This window comes from Topomyia yanbarensis, chromosome 3 (genome assembly GCF_030247195.1).
Source record: "Topomyia yanbarensis strain Yona2022 chromosome 3, ASM3024719v1, whole genome shotgun sequence".
NCBI classification, from domain to species: Eukaryota; Metazoa; Arthropoda; class Insecta; order Diptera; family Culicidae; genus Topomyia; species Topomyia yanbarensis.
Window position 1 is genome coordinate 137,959,080 of NC_080672.1, and position 20,901 is coordinate 137,979,980.

The following is a 20,901-nucleotide window of genomic DNA, read 5'->3' on the forward strand; positions in this document are numbered from 1 at the left end:
TGAAGTTCCGTAGTCGGATTCACAAAGATCACATGAAAAAGACTCAGCGCGCTGAATAGTTGCCATGTGATAATTGAGTTTGCAGTGGCCGGTTAAAGCCCTGGTCAGCATGCCGCAGTGGAGCTTCGAAAAATGTAAGAAATTTTTCGAAACCACTGGGCATGGTTGTTCTAGAAACGCCTTTGTTTGGCGACACGTTTGTAGATTTCTCCAATAATTGCGGTGCTCGGACGAAGCCCAGGACCGTATTTTTTCCCTTATCCAACTTGTCGAAATTGGCATTGGCATGAAATTTAATGTTAGATTTTGGTTACAAATGCAGGAATTTCTGCACTTATCCCAACACTTATAACAATAAGATACTATACCTAACCACTAATTAACTGTAACTGTAAAATCAAGAAATTTGATACCCATTTTTCTGATATGAATTATTTCCCAACCACTTGCCCTAGAACATTCTACATTTATTAAAATGGTTGATATGACCAGTGATGCTATTCATGACTACAAGTGGTACGGGTTTCTGAAAACAGGTAATTTGGTATCCATGTCGGTAGTATTTAGTTCATTTTGGATTATGGTCACTTCGCTCCAAGCTTCAGAAGCTGATAGGAGTAAACAATTAGAACATATGCATATTCCGTGGTTTCAAATGACCTAGATCTATTAAATTGAGAATGTTGATCACTGTTGTCAATTCAGGAAAGAATAATCTTGATTATTATTATTTGTTCAGGGACGTTAATCTGATTATAACATTGCAATAAGACTAGAAGTTCATCATCGAGGAGAGTTGAAACAAGATGTTTCAACTCTCCTAGGTCGAGAAGTAAGGCTTGATCCACAATTTACAATTTATACATCGCAAAGATAGAAAGAAACGCATACAATTCATAAATGTTAACTCTTAGACTACATAATAGTGATATTTTCATTGTTGAACATCACTTAATATCCTATTTATACCAATTTAAAGAAAATAATGAAAACTTACTTTTGCTCATTTTTTGCAGTGTGTTTACCGTAAATACTCAACCGCTCATTTGACGTAGTTGGCGTGTATTGGAGGGTTTGTGGGTACGATATAAATAAAACAAATGCATTATTGTTTTATCCCTAATGGTACTGTATCGCTAGTAATGGGCACTGTTTCAACTCTCCTCTGTTTCCCCTACAGTAGGTACAGTATGATCTTTTGGTACCTACTCTCCTATCTGCTTCCGCTCGTTGGAGAGTAAACTCTCCCTAACTCCTGTCAAATGAAATGGGGGTAAGAATCTTACGTGTACACAGAAATATATGTAATAATGAAAACAGTGCAATGGGAATTTATATTTGCGTGTAACAATAATCAGAAAGTAACCCAAGTAACAAATTCAGTTTTATCATTCACTTGATGATATCTTCAAGACTAGTTTCATAAAACCGAACATAAAACCAATTACTCTGCAAAACAGCTTCAACCCCTCTTAAGACACAAGTGCACCATAATTAAGATGGTTCTCAAAGGTATTTTCCAAGGTTCTCCTAAAAGTCTTAGGACCTTTTTATCGACACATTCTTATAATGGTGTTCAAGGGCATATTTCACTGATCACTTATTTCACAAATTATACTAACTCATCACAAATTTTGTTAGAATCTCAGAATTTTTTAATTTTTCTAGTTTATCTGGTTTTATTTTCTCTTCAAATAGACCTGAACGAGTTCAGGCGGTTTTGGAGCTTGTGTTCCAAAAGACCCGTTGGGTCGATTCAAACACAGTCGTGATCCGCTGGTTGGACACTCATTAACTGGACCGCTTTTTAGTTGGACCTCCGCTAGTTGGACCATTGTCCAACTAAAAAGCCTCTGAACGGCAAAATCTCGTGTCAAATTGACTTTGACAATCTATCCAACAATCTTTTACACTACTAATGTCTTCTTTGGAGAGTTTTTGACATTTGTCAGTTGGTCCAACTAGCGAATCAAATTCGTTAGTTGGATAGAGGTTGTGGCCCAACCAGCGAATCACGACTGTACTTCCCACCTTTCCATATTCGAACATGTCCTCTGTAGGGGTTCCCATAGTACAAGTGACGGTTATGCGTCTATTCGCATAATAAGCATGGTCCGTATTAGGCTACAGTCGTGATTCGCTGATTGGACAATTTTTACCCGGACCGCTTTTTAGTTGGACATCCGCTAGTTGGACCATTGTCCAACTAAAAAGCATTTGAATGTCAAAATCTTATGTCAAATTTACTTTGATCATCTCATCTCTGATCTGATAATTATTAGAGATGTGAAAAGATGCAATTACACTACTAACATCTCCTTTGGATAGTTTTTGACATCTGTCAGTCAGTCCAACTAACGAATAAAATTTGTTAGTTGGAGAGAGATGTGGCCCAACCAGCGAATCACGACTGCATTAGTTTTGAGGAAATATGTACTATAACCTAACACTAACGGTATTGGAATAGAATAAACGATTTCGAAAATAGTATTTATTTATGCGGGTAACCAAATTTTTGTTAAAAAATATTTGTTTTATGGCCAAGTTAAGTGTTAAAAGTATCGAACGCTATTTCAGATGCTCAACGTCCGGCGAACAAACGAAGGAAACGCAAGGGTTCGAGCTCTGGAGCAGGGGCGGGAAATGCCGGTCCGCCAGTGCCGAGCAAGAAACGATCACCCGGACCGAACTTCTCGCTGGCGTCTCAGGTAGTGAGTTGATTTTCCCATTCTTCGACGTAGTTTCTAGGTTTCGCACTAATCGGAAGGATCTTTGCGGAATGTTTAAGCAAATGTTACATTCCGAAGAGATCCACAAGCAGGATAATGTAATTAATTCAATATTTCTATCTCTTTTTCTATCTTTTTCACTCTACCACGCGACTGCATTCGCGCTACGTCTACGCCTCAAGGACGTAATGGTGGTTGGTGAGCCTTCCCTGATGGGCGGAGAGTTCGGCGAAGAGGATGAACGGATGATAACCAGGCTAGAGAACACGCAGTACGATGCTGCAAATTCGCTGGAGCATGATAGCCACAACGCTTTTGGCGGTCATAACGATTCACCGATGACGGGCGGTGGCCCTGGTGGTCCCAATTCGTGGCAGGTGGATCGAGGTGGTGGCCCAGGACAGCCCAACAATAGTGGACCGGCCAGTCAGGATTCGGACAAGAAAAGTCCGTCGGTGTCCCAGTGACAATTGTAATACTATAGGGTGAAAGAGGAAAATCAGTAGAACCGACTGGCCCGCAGCAGAGTCAATGCGCTCGCTGAAGGGTGCACCCTATATTGATTGCAATAAGCAAAACACAAGGTTCTCAATGACGACGACAACAGCAACGTAAGGCCACACAGAATAAGACAACAAACTTACCAGGGAGAATAAGAGAGAGAAGTAGCAGAATGTGCAGGATTGGCGTCCGCTTGAACCAGCTGAGTGTGGTCCGGTATCCGGATCGCTGCCAGTACCAAGATTTGTTCGCCAGTCCAATTCGGTTATGACCGAAACAAGCACAGCCGTTTCCTGCGGTTAACAAGATTTCCTAGTGTTTAAATGGCGTGCATGCGCTGGATACTTAATCCTGGAATTTGGCACTAATAAAGACAGTGTGCGACGTACTTTGGAGGAACATTTGGACTTTCTAAAAGCAAATCAAATATGATCATCATCTTTATCGGGTGGCAAGAAACAATTTTGACAAGCATTATGAGAAAACATTGCACGAAAACGTGATTTGGTGAACGATTTTTCGGGCGGAAATTTTGCAATATAGATATCGTGTTTTTCGTGGAAGGACATTGGAAACGAATAAAAAGAAAACTAATAAGTAGCATGGTAACGGGAAGTTGAATGTAAACCAGACAAACCACTCTGGAAAATTATAAATAATTCAAAAGAGTAGCGTTTTTTGGGTGGAATAGTGCTACTCAGTAGTAACAGTAGTGCGAGCGGAGAGAAAGCGATAGTGTGCTAGTGTAAATGATGAAACCAACCTTTAAGCTTAGATGTATATGATAGTCGAGCGGTGTAAATGTGGGGATCTACTACTGTTTTTCGTTTTATGTTCATTTCTCCTATTGGAATATGTCGATTGAGTGAAAATATGGGAACTTTCGGTAAGAATACATTTAGTTTTTATTTTTCAATTATTTATTAAAAATAAAACATGATAAAATGTTCAAACGACACAAAAACGGGGTTTCCGTAGAAAACCACGCGATCGCAGGCGTTTGGGTCTAGTTTAAAGAAGGTATGATTCGTTGCAAAAAAGAGAAAAAAAAATCATTTATCTGAACTGTAGTAAAGCATCATCCATTGATGCGAGAAAACAAAACAAATATCCACCTGCAGGACAAATGAACATTTGTAAAAAGAAACACCACTCAATTCAATATATTTCTCTTATCTAATCAATACACACTGACAAACACAAGAAACAAAGCGCGACATGGAATTCCGAAAGGATAAACCAAACATTAGAACCCATAGCAAAAAATAAATTACCCTCTGAATGCAGAAGCAGCAAAACAGCACAGAAATATCGGAACGAGTGCAGAAACCGTATGAAAGTGTATCTGTAAAATCTAGTATTTTAATGTATTAAAATAGGAAAATTAAAATATTCTCTAAAGAAAAAGGTAAAAGTTAATATAAATAATTACGTTTTTGAAGAAAAAAACTGAAGGCAAGACAAAAACCAAGTAAATTATTTTAATCATGAATCTCTTTTTAAAAAATCCATAAAATCACGACAAAAAGAGACGATCCGCGAGTAAATCAGAATAATAATCTAGAAACAAAAAGAATATAAAAATTATGTACATTGACAAAACTCTAACTCAGCCCTATAAATAGAAGCAAAACGAATCGTGAAAAAGTCAACCAGAGTAAACATTGACCCCAAATCCTGAGACAACGAGCCAAGAAGACTGGCAACTGTGTTTTTAGCCGATACAAATGTGAATCGTTATTGGTCACCTCTCGGCTCTCGAAGGTGGATGCTCAACAAAAATGTAACTATGTATCTACGGCATTTCACGCATTTTTCTCTGGTACCGTTGTCTGTCTTCTTGGCATGCTGTCTTTGTTAAATCTGTCAAAGAAGGAAAGCCATCCGGAAGATAAGCACCGCAGAAAGGTGGTTTCGACCGGTCGCGATAGACTCAGAGTAAAAAAAAAACGGCAGAAAACAATGGGAGAAGTAAAAAAAACATCGTCAGTATTTGTTATATAAACAATCATTAAGAAGAAAAAGAGTGATCATTAAGGAAAAATCATTATTTTTACGTGTATATCTTATTATTATTATTGTAATTTAAAGAAAAAGGAAATAACAGAAAAAAAGTGTTAGTAAATCATAATTTTACGCGAAAAAATGAACATCCAATCTTCGATGAGCTTCTTTGTGCGGCTTAAGCTCGCGTTGTAAAGAAATGTCCTAAACGAGCTTTTGTTATACCTCTTGCAGTTTTTAACTAATTGGTGAGTAATCCAAACAAATTTCATTTCTGTTTTGACGCTACATACCCGTCTATCCCCCTGAGGGCTGCTGTTAGTGTGTTGCTCCACCCTCTCCACTTATCCCACAACTTAGACATTCTCTGCTTATCGTCTGCAAAACACGGGTGCCACATTGAAATCAACGTTTCAATCAAAAAAATATTGTGGTTATGTCCGTGATATAACCAAAGTGTCTGACCAGTGGTGCGAATTTTCATGAGTCGAGTCTCCATGTGTCCAGTGGCCTAGTAGAACTTCCCTGCAGCTCCTACAAACAAGCTTATCCTCCTCAAGCCTCTACAGAAGAGTACTGGATGACACTGATTATTTTAGATCATCCGTGATCTTCGATATTGGTTTGAATGTATCCATAGTGGAAAGTCCCCTCAACCTAGGGGTTTGACGGTATTGCAAACATCATCAAGCATATTGCATGCATCAGTGCTACAGAACCTCTGACAGACAATTACGTTGAGATGGTTATTGCATTGTGCCTCGATAGTGGCGCATCGAGGAGACCGAGAGAGCGTATGGGGCTTTTTTACGTTTGGCGTTTTTTCATACTCTGCGCCAACCCATACTAACACTCAATCACTAGCCTGTGCGCGCTGACGAAGTCGACATAAATTTGACTTGCCGTATTTACCAACACGTCATTTTAAATAAAATTTCTATTTTTCACGAAAAATTCCGCCTTTTTATGAGTAAACACCCCCTTAATCGAAAAATTATCTCAAAAACTCAACGTAGGGGTTAGGAATTTTTAACATAAAATATGTATGCAAAGTTTGAAAGAAATCGGTTAACCTATTGTAACCGAGCTATGTTAAAACCTTTGGTTATTTATACAATATTTCGTGAACCGTCATATTATGCTCAAATAAGTATGGGAAAAATAAAATTATCACTTTGAAACGTTTTTTTGCGAAAAAAAACTAACGTATGAAATTTCATACGCTGGGCTGATAGGGTATCAAAAAATCAATACAGATAAAATTCAGGTAATATCCGTATATTTAGTATGAAATTGCACAAACAGCCTTATTCTGCATTACGACGGATCACATTTTCGAACTAATTTGGTTCGATCGAAGAAGGCTCCAGTTTGATTTTGTTGTCGTTATTAAGAATGCGAACCACATTCGTTCGAAAAAGCGATACGTCGTAATGCAGAATAAGGCTGAATATCTTCAACATTGCGAGATCATTCATTTATCAGCTTTTTTGGATGATTTTAACACTCCCGCCCTCTCCTTCATGCCTTTTCGTCTCATGATAGGTTCGTTGCATCGTGGGTGAATGGAGAACAGTGAGTCTAGTTATGTAAGGTATGCAAACTAGGCTGGATGGAACTATCGAAGTCAGTCTTGGATATAATATATATTTGAAGCAGCATCAGATGTTGCTTTAAGCTGTTCTCAACTCCTATTCGGCAGTTTTCACGCCGATACCAGCGTTACGGCTTGGTAAGGCCAAACTGGTGTCGAAGGGGGTCAATTGAGGTTGTCTGACGTATTCTTGATTAGGGCCTTTAATTAATGTGGTAAATAATGTCCTTTTCGCTTCAGATAGTTGATATTCGAGCCAGTAGAACTCCTTGAGCGTCTGACATACAAAAACCGACGGAAATTGAGGATCCGATAGAGATCCTTTCTATGAGACGGCGGCGTCGATATGCCAAAAGAGATGAACAGCGGCAAGCAAGTTTAACATGAGAGAATGAAACTACCATTGAAATGAAATCTGTAAGTAGAACTAAAAAATTCTTAATTTCAGGAACTGTACGAGATAGCGTTGGGCCTTCGACTGGCACGGTCCATTCTCGTTGATTCGGAAGTCTTCTTGGCTGGTTGGTAGATATGTGCTCTTACTTGCAAGTTGATCAATTCGTTTTGGTGGGGGACATGTGGATACTACTAGTTGTCGACTCTTTTGATCGTGAGTATGAGGCTAGTTCAGGAAAGGAGTGCAGGACTGGCACGTAAGAGATAGTTAATTATTCAGGACTTGTTCTTATGATTAATTAACTCATCCAAGTACACCGGCTCTCAGAAATGATAAGCAAACCTTTCGGGTCGGTGTGGTCTATTCGAGTCGAACCAGGCGGACATTCGGTTCGAGCAAACTTCATGGGGAATAGTGGATAAATATTTGTTATGCCTTTATGAGCCGAGATTCTTTTTACGAAATTCTAAAATACCTTCACTGGTATAGCTTCTCAGGATAATAATAATAGTATATTGACTAGAACAATAATAATAATAGTATATTGACTAGAACAGGGAATCGATTTATGTTATAAGATAGAGATGAAACAGCACAGTCGTAGGAAAAGTATTCACGAGTAAGGACTAATACTGCTAGTATGTATGTTTACCGTTTCAATTAACAGTCGATTGAGCCGCTTCGGACCTAGGAGACAAAAAGGAGATTAGAAAGAGACAGAAGCGGATAAATCGACTATTAGGAAAACTTTTTTATTTAAATTTTCTCCATGATCCAAATACACTGAAAAAGCTTCTTTTATGTCTGTAAAACGATAAACATGAAACTTTTGACAATTTATGATGAGGTAACGCGAATAACTTTTAAAAAGGACTTAATTACATGAATTTATTGTTCTTGTTGGAGCAAAATTCCAAATATCTCGAAAACTATCGCATTTTACAAGATATTTGTTAAATGCATTTAAAATGATACTTTATATTCTGTAATAAAATTACAGTTTTGCATGTCAATTAGTATGAAATTTAAAAACATGTATAAAGTTATTGCGAGAAAAACTTTTTTTTCTGATATTTTATCCATCATGAAATTACATTCAAAATATTTTTTTCTCCTTAGGTTTTTATTGACAAAATATAAAAAAATAGAAAAAATGTTTTTTTTTGCAATTTAAATTTTCATCATAAATTTTTGTGAAAGTCAAATGATACAAAATTTTTTTCAGTGTATATTTTTTTCGTGCAGAAGTATTTATTCCTTGTAACTCGTTCTCAGATAGTTTTACTGTATGAAATAGTGTAATCGAACAAAAAAAATTGAATTATTGCTCGTAGAAACGTCTACGCCCTTTTGAAAAATTGGCCTTGTATTAGAATACTGCAATTACCAGAGAAAATCATGGAGATTCATAAACCGAACACAAATGTAAAGTTTCGTTCGAATCGAGCATGGATATTTTGCGATCTGCCGGTTTCTCATGGAATCCCTCACCTCTTATGGCCATTTGTTCCCAATCCGAAACAAGCATTAGTGACATAAAATAAAAAAATAAAAAAAGATTATTGAGCATACATTATAAATTATTGGGTATTAATTACCATTCACAGAAGACCAGATGTTTGAAGACGCCTTTATTGTATAACAAGTATGGTCCAGAAATGTGTTGTTTTTGCGTATAAAATTTCATACGCTAGGACATAATGGGTTAAGTAGTTTTTGAGGTGAAACATTTGTGGTAACGTCTTCCTTCAGAAGGGAAGTAAAGCCGTTGGTTCCGGTCCATGTATTGATCGGCCGATATCTAGTGCTCAGATGGTGAAGTCATCTCTCTGGCATCAGTGATAGGAACTCATATCAAACAGCAGCCAATGAAATATAAAATAGAAAAAAGTAAAACAACTGTTTTAGTATCATAACCTCCCAGCAATAAAACTGATAATGAAGGCTTGTCAAAACTGAAAATATTTGAGCTGTAGCTCTCTCCTAATGGAAAAGGCTGCGCACGCGGCTATGCACAGAACCATCACAAAGCAAACAACTTTGTTCGCAGAAAATTTTGAGTATAAAATTTGCTATAAATGGCAATAGACTAAAACTTTATTTCATGAAATCATATAAATGCAATAATGTTCTTCATTGGAAATTTAATCTGGCTATTACAGGTAACACCGCAAATCATGTTTTTCCACAGATGTTCCACAAAAAGCTTCGTCACCGAGTCGCTTGTCGATATTTTCGCATAGAAAAATAACAGCATGTAATTGAAATGATACACAATAATGTACAAAATTTTTGATCAATTCACTCCACGCAAAGTTCTAAAAAAATCGCAAAAAAACGGTTTTTTACGCTGAAATCCTTTCGCTCCCCCTCCCTTAACACAACCCGATAAGAGTAGGAGTCCAGTTTTATTTGCTTATAGTTAACGTTAATTAGGATGACCATACGTCCTGGTTTCCCAGGACATGCCCTGGTTTTTCACTGACTGTCCTGGTGTCCTGGGAAGTTAAGGAAAACGCTTGATTTGTCCTGGTTTTTGTCCTGTAAGCCTAAAATATTTTTCTTTACTGAGTCTTCGCTTTATTTTCTCTGGTTCAGATTGCTGTTATGACCGATCGCAACCATAATTGCAACGTAAATTCACCCTCAAGCAAAATACGACAAACAAAATTTTAAATACTCGAATCCCTCAATTGTACCATCTGATGTCTTTTTTAATCTCTCGACTTTCTTCTCTTACATGGAAAATGAAAAGAAAAAGCATGAGGTGTTTGTACATAACATGTGAATGACCTGTACAACCGTGATAAGCAGATAGTATAGAAAATCGATAGTAAATGGGACTCTTATGCGTATCACGGCAGTGTGATCCGTTTTCAAGGAAATTTGGCAGCCGAACAAATCGAAACTAGAGCTTCTTCCCGGCTTAAATTGCCTTTCAATCCAGAATGCAAAGAATTCCTTTTGGCGCCCCTGAGAATACAAATAGAAGACGTTTTGGTGACTTTGCTTTTACTTGGGTTCTCTTTCAAGTGGTATTTTTTCGTCTTACTGGAAATCCGCGAATATTTTTCCAATCCATGAAAAGGGAAATGACGAAACATCAATAACTATAGTGGGAAAATTTCATTGAGTGCTTTCTCTAGCTGGTGATTATGGAACCACTTCAGGGTCAATGTTAGCAGTACCTAATCTACGATTGACATGGCCTCACTGGACGCTGAACAGCGACTATCCTGCCGAGTCTAGCATCCTACATAACAGGGAGTATGGAAGGTCGCGTTCAAACTGATATTATTTACACCAACCAATCCGCTAGTTTTCATATAACAATTGATAAACTGGAGGTATTTCTAATCAATGGTAGTTTTTGCAGCTGTTTCGATCAAAGTTCTCAGATCGAGAGATAATAATTGTCATTGGAGGTTGCCAGCTACTTAACTTAAAATCAAGAATGGTGTAGGTAAGTTACTTTGGATGTTTCTACTTTTCTTCAATGACCCCTCGCCGGTGCTGCACAGATGATTTCAGAATATTTCGTATCATCCGCTAAATTGATGATAGCCGATGTATCCAACAACATCATGTTACCTTTGCTGATGGTAATGTAACAAGCACTGCGTGTGTGTAAATCCGAAAAAAGAGCTCGATGATCGAATTCTCATGCAAGACTTTTTGGTTGAGCTATGTCTGTAAGACCCCTGAACTGTTTTACTGCTGAGTAGATCCCTTTTGGACTGTCCTGGTTTTTCACTCGCTTGATATGGTCACCCTAACGTTAATGTTAGCGAAAAGGACAGATAGGAAGAGATAGTTTTTGTCAGCCACCAATCACACAAACGCAGTTGTGAACGCCAGTCTAATGGTTTATCCAAGTATCGAGTGTCTCTTCTCCACATTCCAACATAAATTTTTAATGTTGTCTGATTTTGTAAGAGATTTTAAGTTGTGTGAACGTACTTTGATTTCAATGTCATCGAAGAAGTTTTCTGTTTGGGCTAAAATTCTCAACGTTACCAGTATACGATTACGTATGTGGTGTAGCTGTATGTATGCTTGAAATTAAGCTCAACATTAACTGTTTCACCTCGCTTTTACTAAATGTTCCACCTCGTCGACTGCTGGTCTAACATGAATAAAGCGAAATATCATGTCAAAGACTAGATAATAAGCTTTTAAACAAAAAATGAAAGGAGAAAGCGTTGTTAATATATTCATGTTACCAAAGACATGGTTTCAACAAAACGCATGTAAAATTTTGTTTACGATTGCTTACGGATTGAAATCAGTTCAGCTCAATGTGTTTTATCTCCATGAATAATAGTCCAATTTTTTTTTAAATTTTCAGCGAATATTTAAAAAAAATACATTTAGAAAATGTAGAATAATTCATTTTGTTTCAAATTTCTTCTTGGACCTTCACCTCGGGTTCGACGATTCTGTTTGCGCACTTAGTCCTATTTGCCTACGGGGAGCTTGATAACAACAGCTGAAGCTTTTTCTATCGTTCGAATTTCGACGGTCAATATCTAGTGTCCAGATGGTTAAGTCCTGGGACGGGACGTGCGAAGTGAAATAAAGTAGGGGAGACTGAGGAGACTTGATCCCCGGGGAGACTTGATCCCATCATTGTAACTCAAAGGCGGATCAGAATACATTAATCGAATGTACTATAAAGTTGCCTAGTTTTATCTAAACAAATTTCATTAACACAGAAAAAAGAAATTGGACTTTTGTGTAACCGAATTTTTACCGATTTTAAAAAAAGTCTCAGAAGAACTGAAGATTTATTTTTCAAATTTTCAAACTTTTATAAAATTGATAAAATCACCCACTACATACTCTACTTTTGCATACAGAATTACAGGAGAATGTCAATTATATGAATACGTTATGATTGAGCTGATTCTTTTGTTCAACTATATTTTTACTAAAGTTTGCTGAAATAGATGCTATGGGTTCACTTGATCCCTTCAAATTCGTGGAGATTTGATCCCCTTCGCCATACTTCATACACACCACTGAAAATAAACAAATTCACACCAGAACAATTGAAGTCATTGTTGTCATAAAAAAATGTCAAATATGAACGCTTCATCGTAAAGAAACATAACTGTAATTATTTACTACAGTATACGTAGCAACCATTCATCCCACATTTGACGTTCCTCAACCATAATAAAGACAGCTTTCAAATAATTGCACGGAGATTTGAAGAATTCGTAAAAAAATCAGGTGAGAGATGCGTAATATGTAGTAATAAAAATAACAATATCTAATCATAACAATTTAATCAATACTACAATCCATTTATAAAATTGAATGGGGTAATGTTTTTGCCCTATTAAGAAGGGTACCACATTATTACTACAATGATTTTATTATTTCAGCTTCTTTGATTTGTTATTAAGGTCCATTTTTTTTATTTCGATTATAGAGGTTTTAACGTTAAGGTCATTCGCCTCTTATTAAGAGCCATTATAATAACAAAATTGTCTTGAGAATGGTGAAAATCTTCTGTTTGAGCACAGAAAAATCTCTAATCGAGTACCCCCATTATCGCAATACCATTTGAGTCAATGCGTTGAGCAAAGATGGCAGACGCTGCTCTAACCAAAGGCTTCAGATGGGTAGGATGATAGTAGAAACAGGGCAAAAATAGGCTTATTACCCTACATGCTCTTTTAAACACGTTTTCATAAAGGAATCAAGTGTCCCCAAATTAGGGATCGAGTCTCCACTAATCTAAGAATTTTCCATTTTTTTGTTGTTTTCCAGAAATGCTCATAGCTCATGTCCATTATAATATTTCCAAGTAATTTTTTTATGATTATTAGTCATCCCTAGAAGCAATATAAAACTACAAAAAAATACATAGTTTTTTATCATTCCACGGAGTTGGACTGAAAAATAAAAAAGGGGATCAAGTCTCCTCAGTCTCCCCTAACTGTCACCGTGAACCGGCAATGGCTTGTCACTGCGAACCGGGCCTTTCTTGATGATTTTCATTTTCTTGTAATAAACAGTGTCTGGGTAGTATCGTAATATTCTGGCTATATAGGGCGTGGAGACCATTTTCGCCCTATTTCTATTATCGCCCTACCCATTTGAAGCCGTTAGTTAGAGCAGCGTCTGCCATCTTTGTTCAACGCATTAGCTCAAATGATAGTGCGAAAATAGGAGCATTCGATTCGAGTTTTCGGGGCTCTCAAACAGAATAGTTTCACTTTTTTCAGGACATTTTTGTTATTATATTGGTTCTTGGGAATGAAGCAAGGATACTGACGCCAATTTATGCGCATTTTAACGAGTGTAGGCTGCGTAATTAATAGAATGGTGTGGTACCCTCCCTAATGGGGCCAAAATTAGGTCTTTACCCTACAAGGTGTTTTTAGAACATATATTTTACATGTTGCTTAGATGCATGTACATGCAAAGAAACAAATATGAAAAATACAACGACGGCAAGTGCGATTTTATTATTCTGCTCAACAGTTATGGTTAATGTTGTTTTACATAGCGTAGAGAAACGATAACATAATTCATGTCATGTATGAGCTCTATTATTTTCGGCTCAAATCTGTACCTCATCGGCAGAAATCTATGCCGCATCAGCACAGCACTTTCATCGACATTTGCTTGAAATTATTTTGCAAGCTGATTTTTCCCTACAAAATAACATCAATATCGGGAAGCAGTGGCGGCGCAAGGCTTTTTACCGCTCGGGGCAAAAGTTAAATTTGCCGCCCTCTTACATATTTTTGGTTATCCAAACTATCTCATCAATGCAGTTGTCCGCGCATGTGGATGAAAATTATAACAAAATAGTTAAGAACAAGAAACATTACTTATCTAGTTTTTTCCACTTTCTTTTTATGAAAACTAATCTTAAAAAACTAGATTTACTCGAAACATTACTTGATGTTAAGATTCTTTAAAACTACACATTTTATTTTTGCAAGATTTTTCATAAACATTAATAAACCTGCGGTATTGGATTCAGAAACTCAACCAGTTTTAAAATCTGTAAAAATTCATCTGGTTCCCGGTTGTTAGGATTTCCGGAGGTATGTTCCAATATTGGGATATAATTTGTGAATTTCAATAGAATATTGGCAATATCGATGTCAACATTCTTTGAATGGATTCAGAAGACCGCACCTCAGGATTTTATAAATATTTACAAATGGTTTCCCAGTTCTGGAATATCCCTTCAGAAATCTGAATTAGCAGGAACAAGAGGCATCCGTACGGTTCAATTTCACAAATCCCAAAAGTATTCTTAATCGGTTAAAAATTGTCATAGTTAACGCGATGTTAACTTTTTTTCGCATCCTGGAGGTTTAGTGTCTTCGGCGAAGTTTTAGAACGTTCATAACTACGACACGTTGTCGAAGATAGTTAAGCTCTATGTTGTCAAGCAACAAAATTATAGCAATTATTACAAAATTTCACTAAAATTCCCATTTTTGTGTAATATTTGCTTCATTTTCGTTAAATTTTGTTACGTTACGTTACGATTTTATCAGAACTGATGAATTATGTCGATTATAGTAGATTTTATGGATTTTTAACACGTTTTAAGTTGATTAAAAAAATAGTTTTCTCAAAAAGTTTTGACAAACAATCATGAACGTTTATTAGTCTACAATATATGTCCATCCAAATGTGGAAATACGCCGGATACATATTTTGATCTATTTGTGATATCTTGTTTTGAAGTTTTGACGATTAGCCGCCCGGAAGCCGTATTAATGGCTCCCTAACCGAGAACCCGCTGATGGTCAAAGGCGGTTTCGCTAGAGTTTCTGAACGTGGTACACTCAGCGAATTCGCGCGACTGTCGAAAGATTAACTATCTATCTCAATGGAATATAATATTTAATAATATTTAAATATTTTTAATTTTTTTTAAAGCAATTCCTGTTTGCATTTGCTAAGATCGTTACGGTTCAGGTACATATTGTTTTGAATTCAAATGTTTTACACACACTTAACGTTTTTCGCGATTAACAATAATTAATTAGAATAATAAATTAATATGTCATAAAATAAATAACTATTGATAATCACTAATAAATAATTAAAATATGTTGAGCAGCAAATGCCGCCCCAAATTTAGCCGCCCGGGGCGACTGCCTCTTTCGCCCCCTCCTAGCGCCGCCACTGTCGGGAACGAATAAGAAGACCGTCTTCGCATGTCTCGTCCCAGGTTAAGTCATCGCTCTAACACATAGGAACTCATGTCAAACAGAGGCTGACGAAAAATTAAAAAAAAGTAAAATAACTGTTTTGGTATCGAAACCTCTACCAAAAATCAAACTTATAATGAAGGCTTGGCAAACTGAAAGTATTTGAGCTGTTAGCCTTCCTTACTTTAAAGGAAAAGGCTGCGCGCGCATATGCTCAGAACCATCACAAAGGAAACAACTTTGTTTGCGGCAAATGTTGAGCATAAAATTTACTATAAATGGCAATAGACTAAAACTTTATTTCATGAACGGTGAATCATATAAATGAAATAATGTTTTTAATTGAAAATTTAATCTGGCATTAAAAGAGATAGAGTTATAAAAAGTCTGTCAAAATATAGAAACACGCGCAAAGAATAAAAATCATGAATTGTGTGAGGGGGAGACGATTCTGTTCATGCATTATGATTTTATTGCGAATATTTCATGGTTCCTGCTGTTCGACCGTTTCCCTCTCTCCCCTACACTATATAATTAAGTACGGGTTTATGCCAACACTGTCGAAAATCTCTTCTTGTACCGTCTGTAGTTTTCATTTCACATGCTGCTCGCTCAATAACCAAGCAACGAATTGCAAAAACGAACATAACTTTCCAGTATTCGATTAGGTTTCATAGGCGCACTATATTCATGGCTCTGCATGAAATAGGTAGAGAAATTTCGTTTTTTCCACGTCACTTTCGTAAGCTTCTCTGAAAATTTGTTTTTGCTTTATTTATAGAAGTTATGCCTACTTCGAGATTTAATACAAAATTTATGCACATTATCCCAACTGATTAGTTTTAATATGGTGCAATTCCGTTCAGTGCAATGGAAGTTACTAGCATTCAAAAACTACCTGCTGTTTCTTCCGATATTTTGATAAGGGGTCGCAATATTGAAAGGTAAGTCGTATAGTCACGACAAAGCCACGCAACGAGAAGATCCAGCCACAGACTACCAGACATAACACTATGAGGGAATTCCCTCAAAAAACATCGATCCGACAATTTTCCCAGAACACTAGCTCCACCTTTTATTCACAGTCCCAAACACTTATTTACTGGTGGGTTACCCCTCAGGTTTGGGAACAATTTTTCACTAGTGGTCTATCCCCCATATGCTTGTTCATATGTCAGTGGCGCCATAATTTCAAATGTGGCCACAGTCCCAACTACAAATATATTTAAAATGACCGTTAAAGCTTTGTTTTTGAGTGTTATGTCTGTTAGTCTGTGATCCAACTACGGGGGCGGTTTACCGAATAACATGCGATGATGAGACAGGACGATAAAATATTAAAAATATGTTTCCTCAAGAAGGAATTTTGTCAGGAATTATAAACCTCCAGTTTCCAATGAGCTGCAACCGCCAATGGTCACTGGTTATGTTCTATCGAAGAGTGATCATTCAAGGGGACTTCAGTTGTCTACACACGAGGGAACAGAACACACGTCACAAAAAATAATTACTATGAATTTTGTGACGTTGTCCGGTTGCCTCGTCTGTGGATAGCTTTAGACTTAAGTTATCGAGTTAGTATCCAATACCGAGCAATCTGTGAACTTGAAATACATTTGGTAGTAGCTCAAACTATTTCCGGGACTATAAATAAGTAAGATTTCACAACACAAAAAACTTCGGATGGTTTAAATTTTTGGCTCAATGATTGTTCATTTTATTACCCGGATGTTGCTGGCGTAATCAATGTAACGGTAGTATTTGTTGGATGGTGATGGTGTGCGTGCTTCTTGCGTGTGTGCTTCTTTTAGCAAACGTAGCGGATCTCGTAGGGCGTTTGCTCCCTCATTCTTGATCGTTGACTGTGTTGACTTAGAGTTGTTCCCAATTTTTGTTCCAGTAGTTAGTTGGCAGCTGTCATTTGATAAGCCGTTCGGTAGTTTTTTCAAGAGGAAATTAGAAGGATCCAGAAATTTACCAGGCATAGCTGATTCCGAGTCCGTTGTTGTAGGTCATACTGGCGACAGCTGGGGCAGCGGAGTACGCAACTCCCAAGAGTCCAGCGGAGACAGCCTTAACGGCTGGAGCACCGTACACACCTGGGTGGGCATATGCACCATGAGCATAGGCTGGGGCAGCGTAGGCCGGAGCAGCATATGCTGGGGCAGCATAGGCTGGTGCATGGTAGGCAGGATAAGCAGCGGCAACGTGTCCGACGGCTAATCCTGGGTTGCTAATACGTACATCGGACTTGCTCGACGACGAATATGGGGTGTCGATGGTTTTGGAGTGCGTCGAAATCTGTCCGAGATTTCCGTAGGTACGCAGGATGTTGGACTGCTGGCTGGTGATGGCTGGCGTGTGAATACCGGCGTATGTTGGTCCAGCTGGGTTCAGGGAGTAGGCGGCCTGGCAAACGGCAACAGCGGCTAACAGAACTACGATCTGATCGAAAAACACAATGTATTAGACGAGCGCGTTAAAAAGTTTTTAGTTTGGACTTACTCTGAACATTTTGAGCGTTTTTTTTGTGTTTTAAATAAATAAATAACCTAAGGGTATGTGACTACACTGAGTGCAACTAGTAACTGATAACTTTATTGCAAAACGTAGTCTCCTTTTATAGTCGATTCGGCCGAAAGCTACGCTAAGACGCGCGCGCGCCTTCATTTTTGCCTATGGCACCGTTTAGCAGTCTGAAAAAAAGATAAAAAAAACTCATTGTAGATTCCGGCCGACCGAAACAAGAACATATCGCGATCAAATTCTGCCAGGGTGGACCCGGTGCGAGTGCTGCAACGGGAAAGAACGAGAACACAACACCGGCAACTTTTTAGAAGAATTATAAACCCTTTCCCTCGACTCGGGTGCAATGGATGTAAGTGCGTTGGATTTGCTCAAGTCGATAGATCGACTTTGGAGACAAATTCAATTTGCCCTTCTCCTCCAACACAATATGCTGCGCGTGTACCATGCGAATACCGTGATTAAACTCTTATTCACGTGTAGCTAAAGGTAACGACGTGTGCCTCGAACGGAAGACGGTAAGTGGATCGCAGAACGAACGCACTATGTAAAACAATTAGTTAGGTCTATGAATTTGTTTCGGAAAATCGAATAACCTAATCATCTGTAGGCAGTAGGGCTGGTCAAGGATATGACTTACTCTAGAGGGGCAACGATGACAACACCTTGTATTTTGGAATAATTTGAAAAATATTGTATTAGGTATATATTTGGTTTTCGTTTCGAGAGAGTGAGTACTCACTGTAATCAATAGCAAACCGATACAAACATAAGATACTATACTGATCCGGCACCGATAAGGCCTCCGGTGTTAGTTGGATTATATCTACTATAATAGCCTTCAACTTGAAATTGAGTTTTAATAATAGGTATGTTTAACATGTTTTCCAGGACCTCTACTTCTAAACGATAACATGTATCAATCGCCTCGGAATGTGAGTGACTGCGATGTCATTATTTATGTTTTCCTGTTAGCTCGAAGCAGTGCAATCGTGTAGATGATGTCGCAATTGCATGTTTATCATGCTGACTACTAAAATCATATAATGATTAATATACAACCTAGCAAAGTACACAAATAGTAAGAAAGAGAAAATCAGTTTATGAATATTGAGGCTATTTAAAACAATAATATAAAGGTTATTTAAAACAATAATAATTGAATTGATAAATATGATTTGATTTTGTATATTGTCTTCGATTAAAAATATTCCATCGCACAGACTAAATAACTATAATCTAACCATAAACTATTTTTAATTTGAATGATTCTTTGCTTATACTAAAATCAATGAGATGATAAACATTGTTGAAAAGCTGGCAGCAAACATCCAGTGGCTTATTCTGGCCGTATAGCGTGCGATAGGTTGAGCGCCGGAAAAAATCATTTCTCCGGAAAGACCTACCCGGAACGTTGAAATCAAGCTTTGCTAGCAGCGCAGGGTAATCTATGTTGTCTATAAGCAAGTCTATGTCGCCTATTTCGCAGCGTAGGGAGATTGATGAGAGCGCAGCGATCTTCGTATGGAGGTAGCAGTAATCGATTTTGCCAGAGCAGCCGACGAAGGGCAATGATGAAATTCTTCTGTACCCGTTCGAGACGATTAATGTGGACAATGTGATACGGAGCCCAAATGGTAACTCCGTATTCTAGAACACTGCGTACCAGGGTGATGTATAGAGATGTATAGAGACAGTAAACATAATTGAAATCACGAGTGTTGCGCTTGATGAGTCCCAGTACAGCATAGGATTTAGCTATGACAGAAGAAACAAGTGCGGTGAATTGTACCCAAGTGATAATTGAAGTTTTATAGCACGCTACAATTGCAACCTAAGTTTTATGAGCGTCTTTAAAACCACCGTAAAACCTCAATTGATACTAGGGTAGTTTACAGTCGAGAGTGATTGACTGATGCGACTCGTTGTAAAGGAGCAGAACACATCAGGTAGTCGAAACCAATGGGCGATCGAACTTGCGTGAAAGTTATTATGCTGCATTTCTGAATGTTCACACTCATGCCATTTTTGTCACACCAATCCCCTTTCGAGGTCCATTTGCAATGCGCAACCGTCCACCATAGTTATTATAATACGATACATTTTCAAATCATCTGCATACATGACTTTAGATGACGACAATTCACTGCAGAGGTCGTTCACGAAGAGTACAAAGAGAAGAGGTCCAAGATGACTTCTTTGAGGAACGCCCGATGTAATATGGAATGGATCTGAGAGTGTAGTTCCAAGTCGCACAGAAGCACTGCGATTTGAAGGGTACGATGAGATCCAATTTGTCAGCCAATCTGGAAATCCATTGCGCCTTAGTTTTTCTACAGCAAGTTGATGAGGAACACAATCGAAAGCTTTCGAAAAATCAACATACACCGGGTCGAATCCTGGCCAAAACTATTTTTTGCGGCTATTGCTGTTATTATGCCTTAATATGAACTAAAAATAGAAAATAACTAGTTTTTGGGACAATTTGGCATCTATCCACCTACCAGTGCAGAGGTCGATTTACTAGATCCTTCCGAATACTGGTACTTTCGAGGTGATCTTTGTGAATATATTTGTTTTTCCCGATGCATGAACAGTTGGTCAGTGGAAAAGGGAGAAGAAAATGGATACCTGTGCACATATTCATAGATATACATTTTGCCAAACATAGTATTTGGCCCCATAGGCATACTATTTTCGGTTATTTTAAAGCTGAGGTTACACTAATAGTTCTGTTCAATTACGTTTGTTATAATATTGTCTTATTTTATACAAACATCATCATTAGAAAGCGATTTTGCTGGATATATAATAAAAAATGTTTAAAAATCCCTTAAAATATCACCATTTTGCATCCATGCAAAAATTATTTAGCAATTTTTGGCATACTCTTTATTTTGCCACCATATGCAGTATGCCTTTAGGTATCTAAAAAAAATATAACTAAATAAAAAATCG

The 20,901-nt window shown here is 37.6% G+C and overlaps 2 protein-coding genes across 11 annotated transcripts in view; one reads left to right on the top strand and one right to left on the bottom strand.

Annotated features, from left to right (window-relative positions):
• The window catches only part of LOC131694273 (LIM domain-binding protein 2), a 57,018-nt gene extending 51,626 nt beyond the window's left edge, over positions 1-5,392 (top strand). For 7 of the 10 annotated variants that reach the window (XM_058982849.1, XM_058982847.1, XM_058982850.1 and 4 more), the window contains exons 9-10: positions 2,551-2,711; positions 2,912-5,392. In XM_058982849.1, coding sequence (XP_058838832.1) covers positions 2,551-2,711; positions 2,912-3,196 — 446 coding nt within the window. In that variant the 3' untranslated portion in view covers positions 3,197-5,392. The remainder of the gene's footprint in view (positions 1-2,550; positions 2,712-2,911) is intronic. The other 3 variants (XM_058982854.1, XM_058982855.1, XM_058982856.1) reach the window with 3 other exon arrangements.
• Positions 5,393-17,104: 11,712 nt separating this feature from the next.
• LOC131689834 (cuticle protein 67-like) lies at positions 17,105-18,030 on the bottom strand. Its single transcript, XM_058975155.1, has 2 exons — positions 17,923-18,030; positions 17,105-17,862 (listed from the first exon to the last, which is right to left on the bottom strand). Exons 1-2 carry the CDS (start codon positions 17,929-17,931, stop codon positions 17,392-17,394), a joined length of 480 nt encoding a protein of 159 aa, XP_058831138.1. The 5' UTR covers positions 17,932-18,030; the 3' UTR covers positions 17,105-17,391.
• Between the last annotated feature and the right edge of the window lie 2,871 nt (positions 18,031-20,901).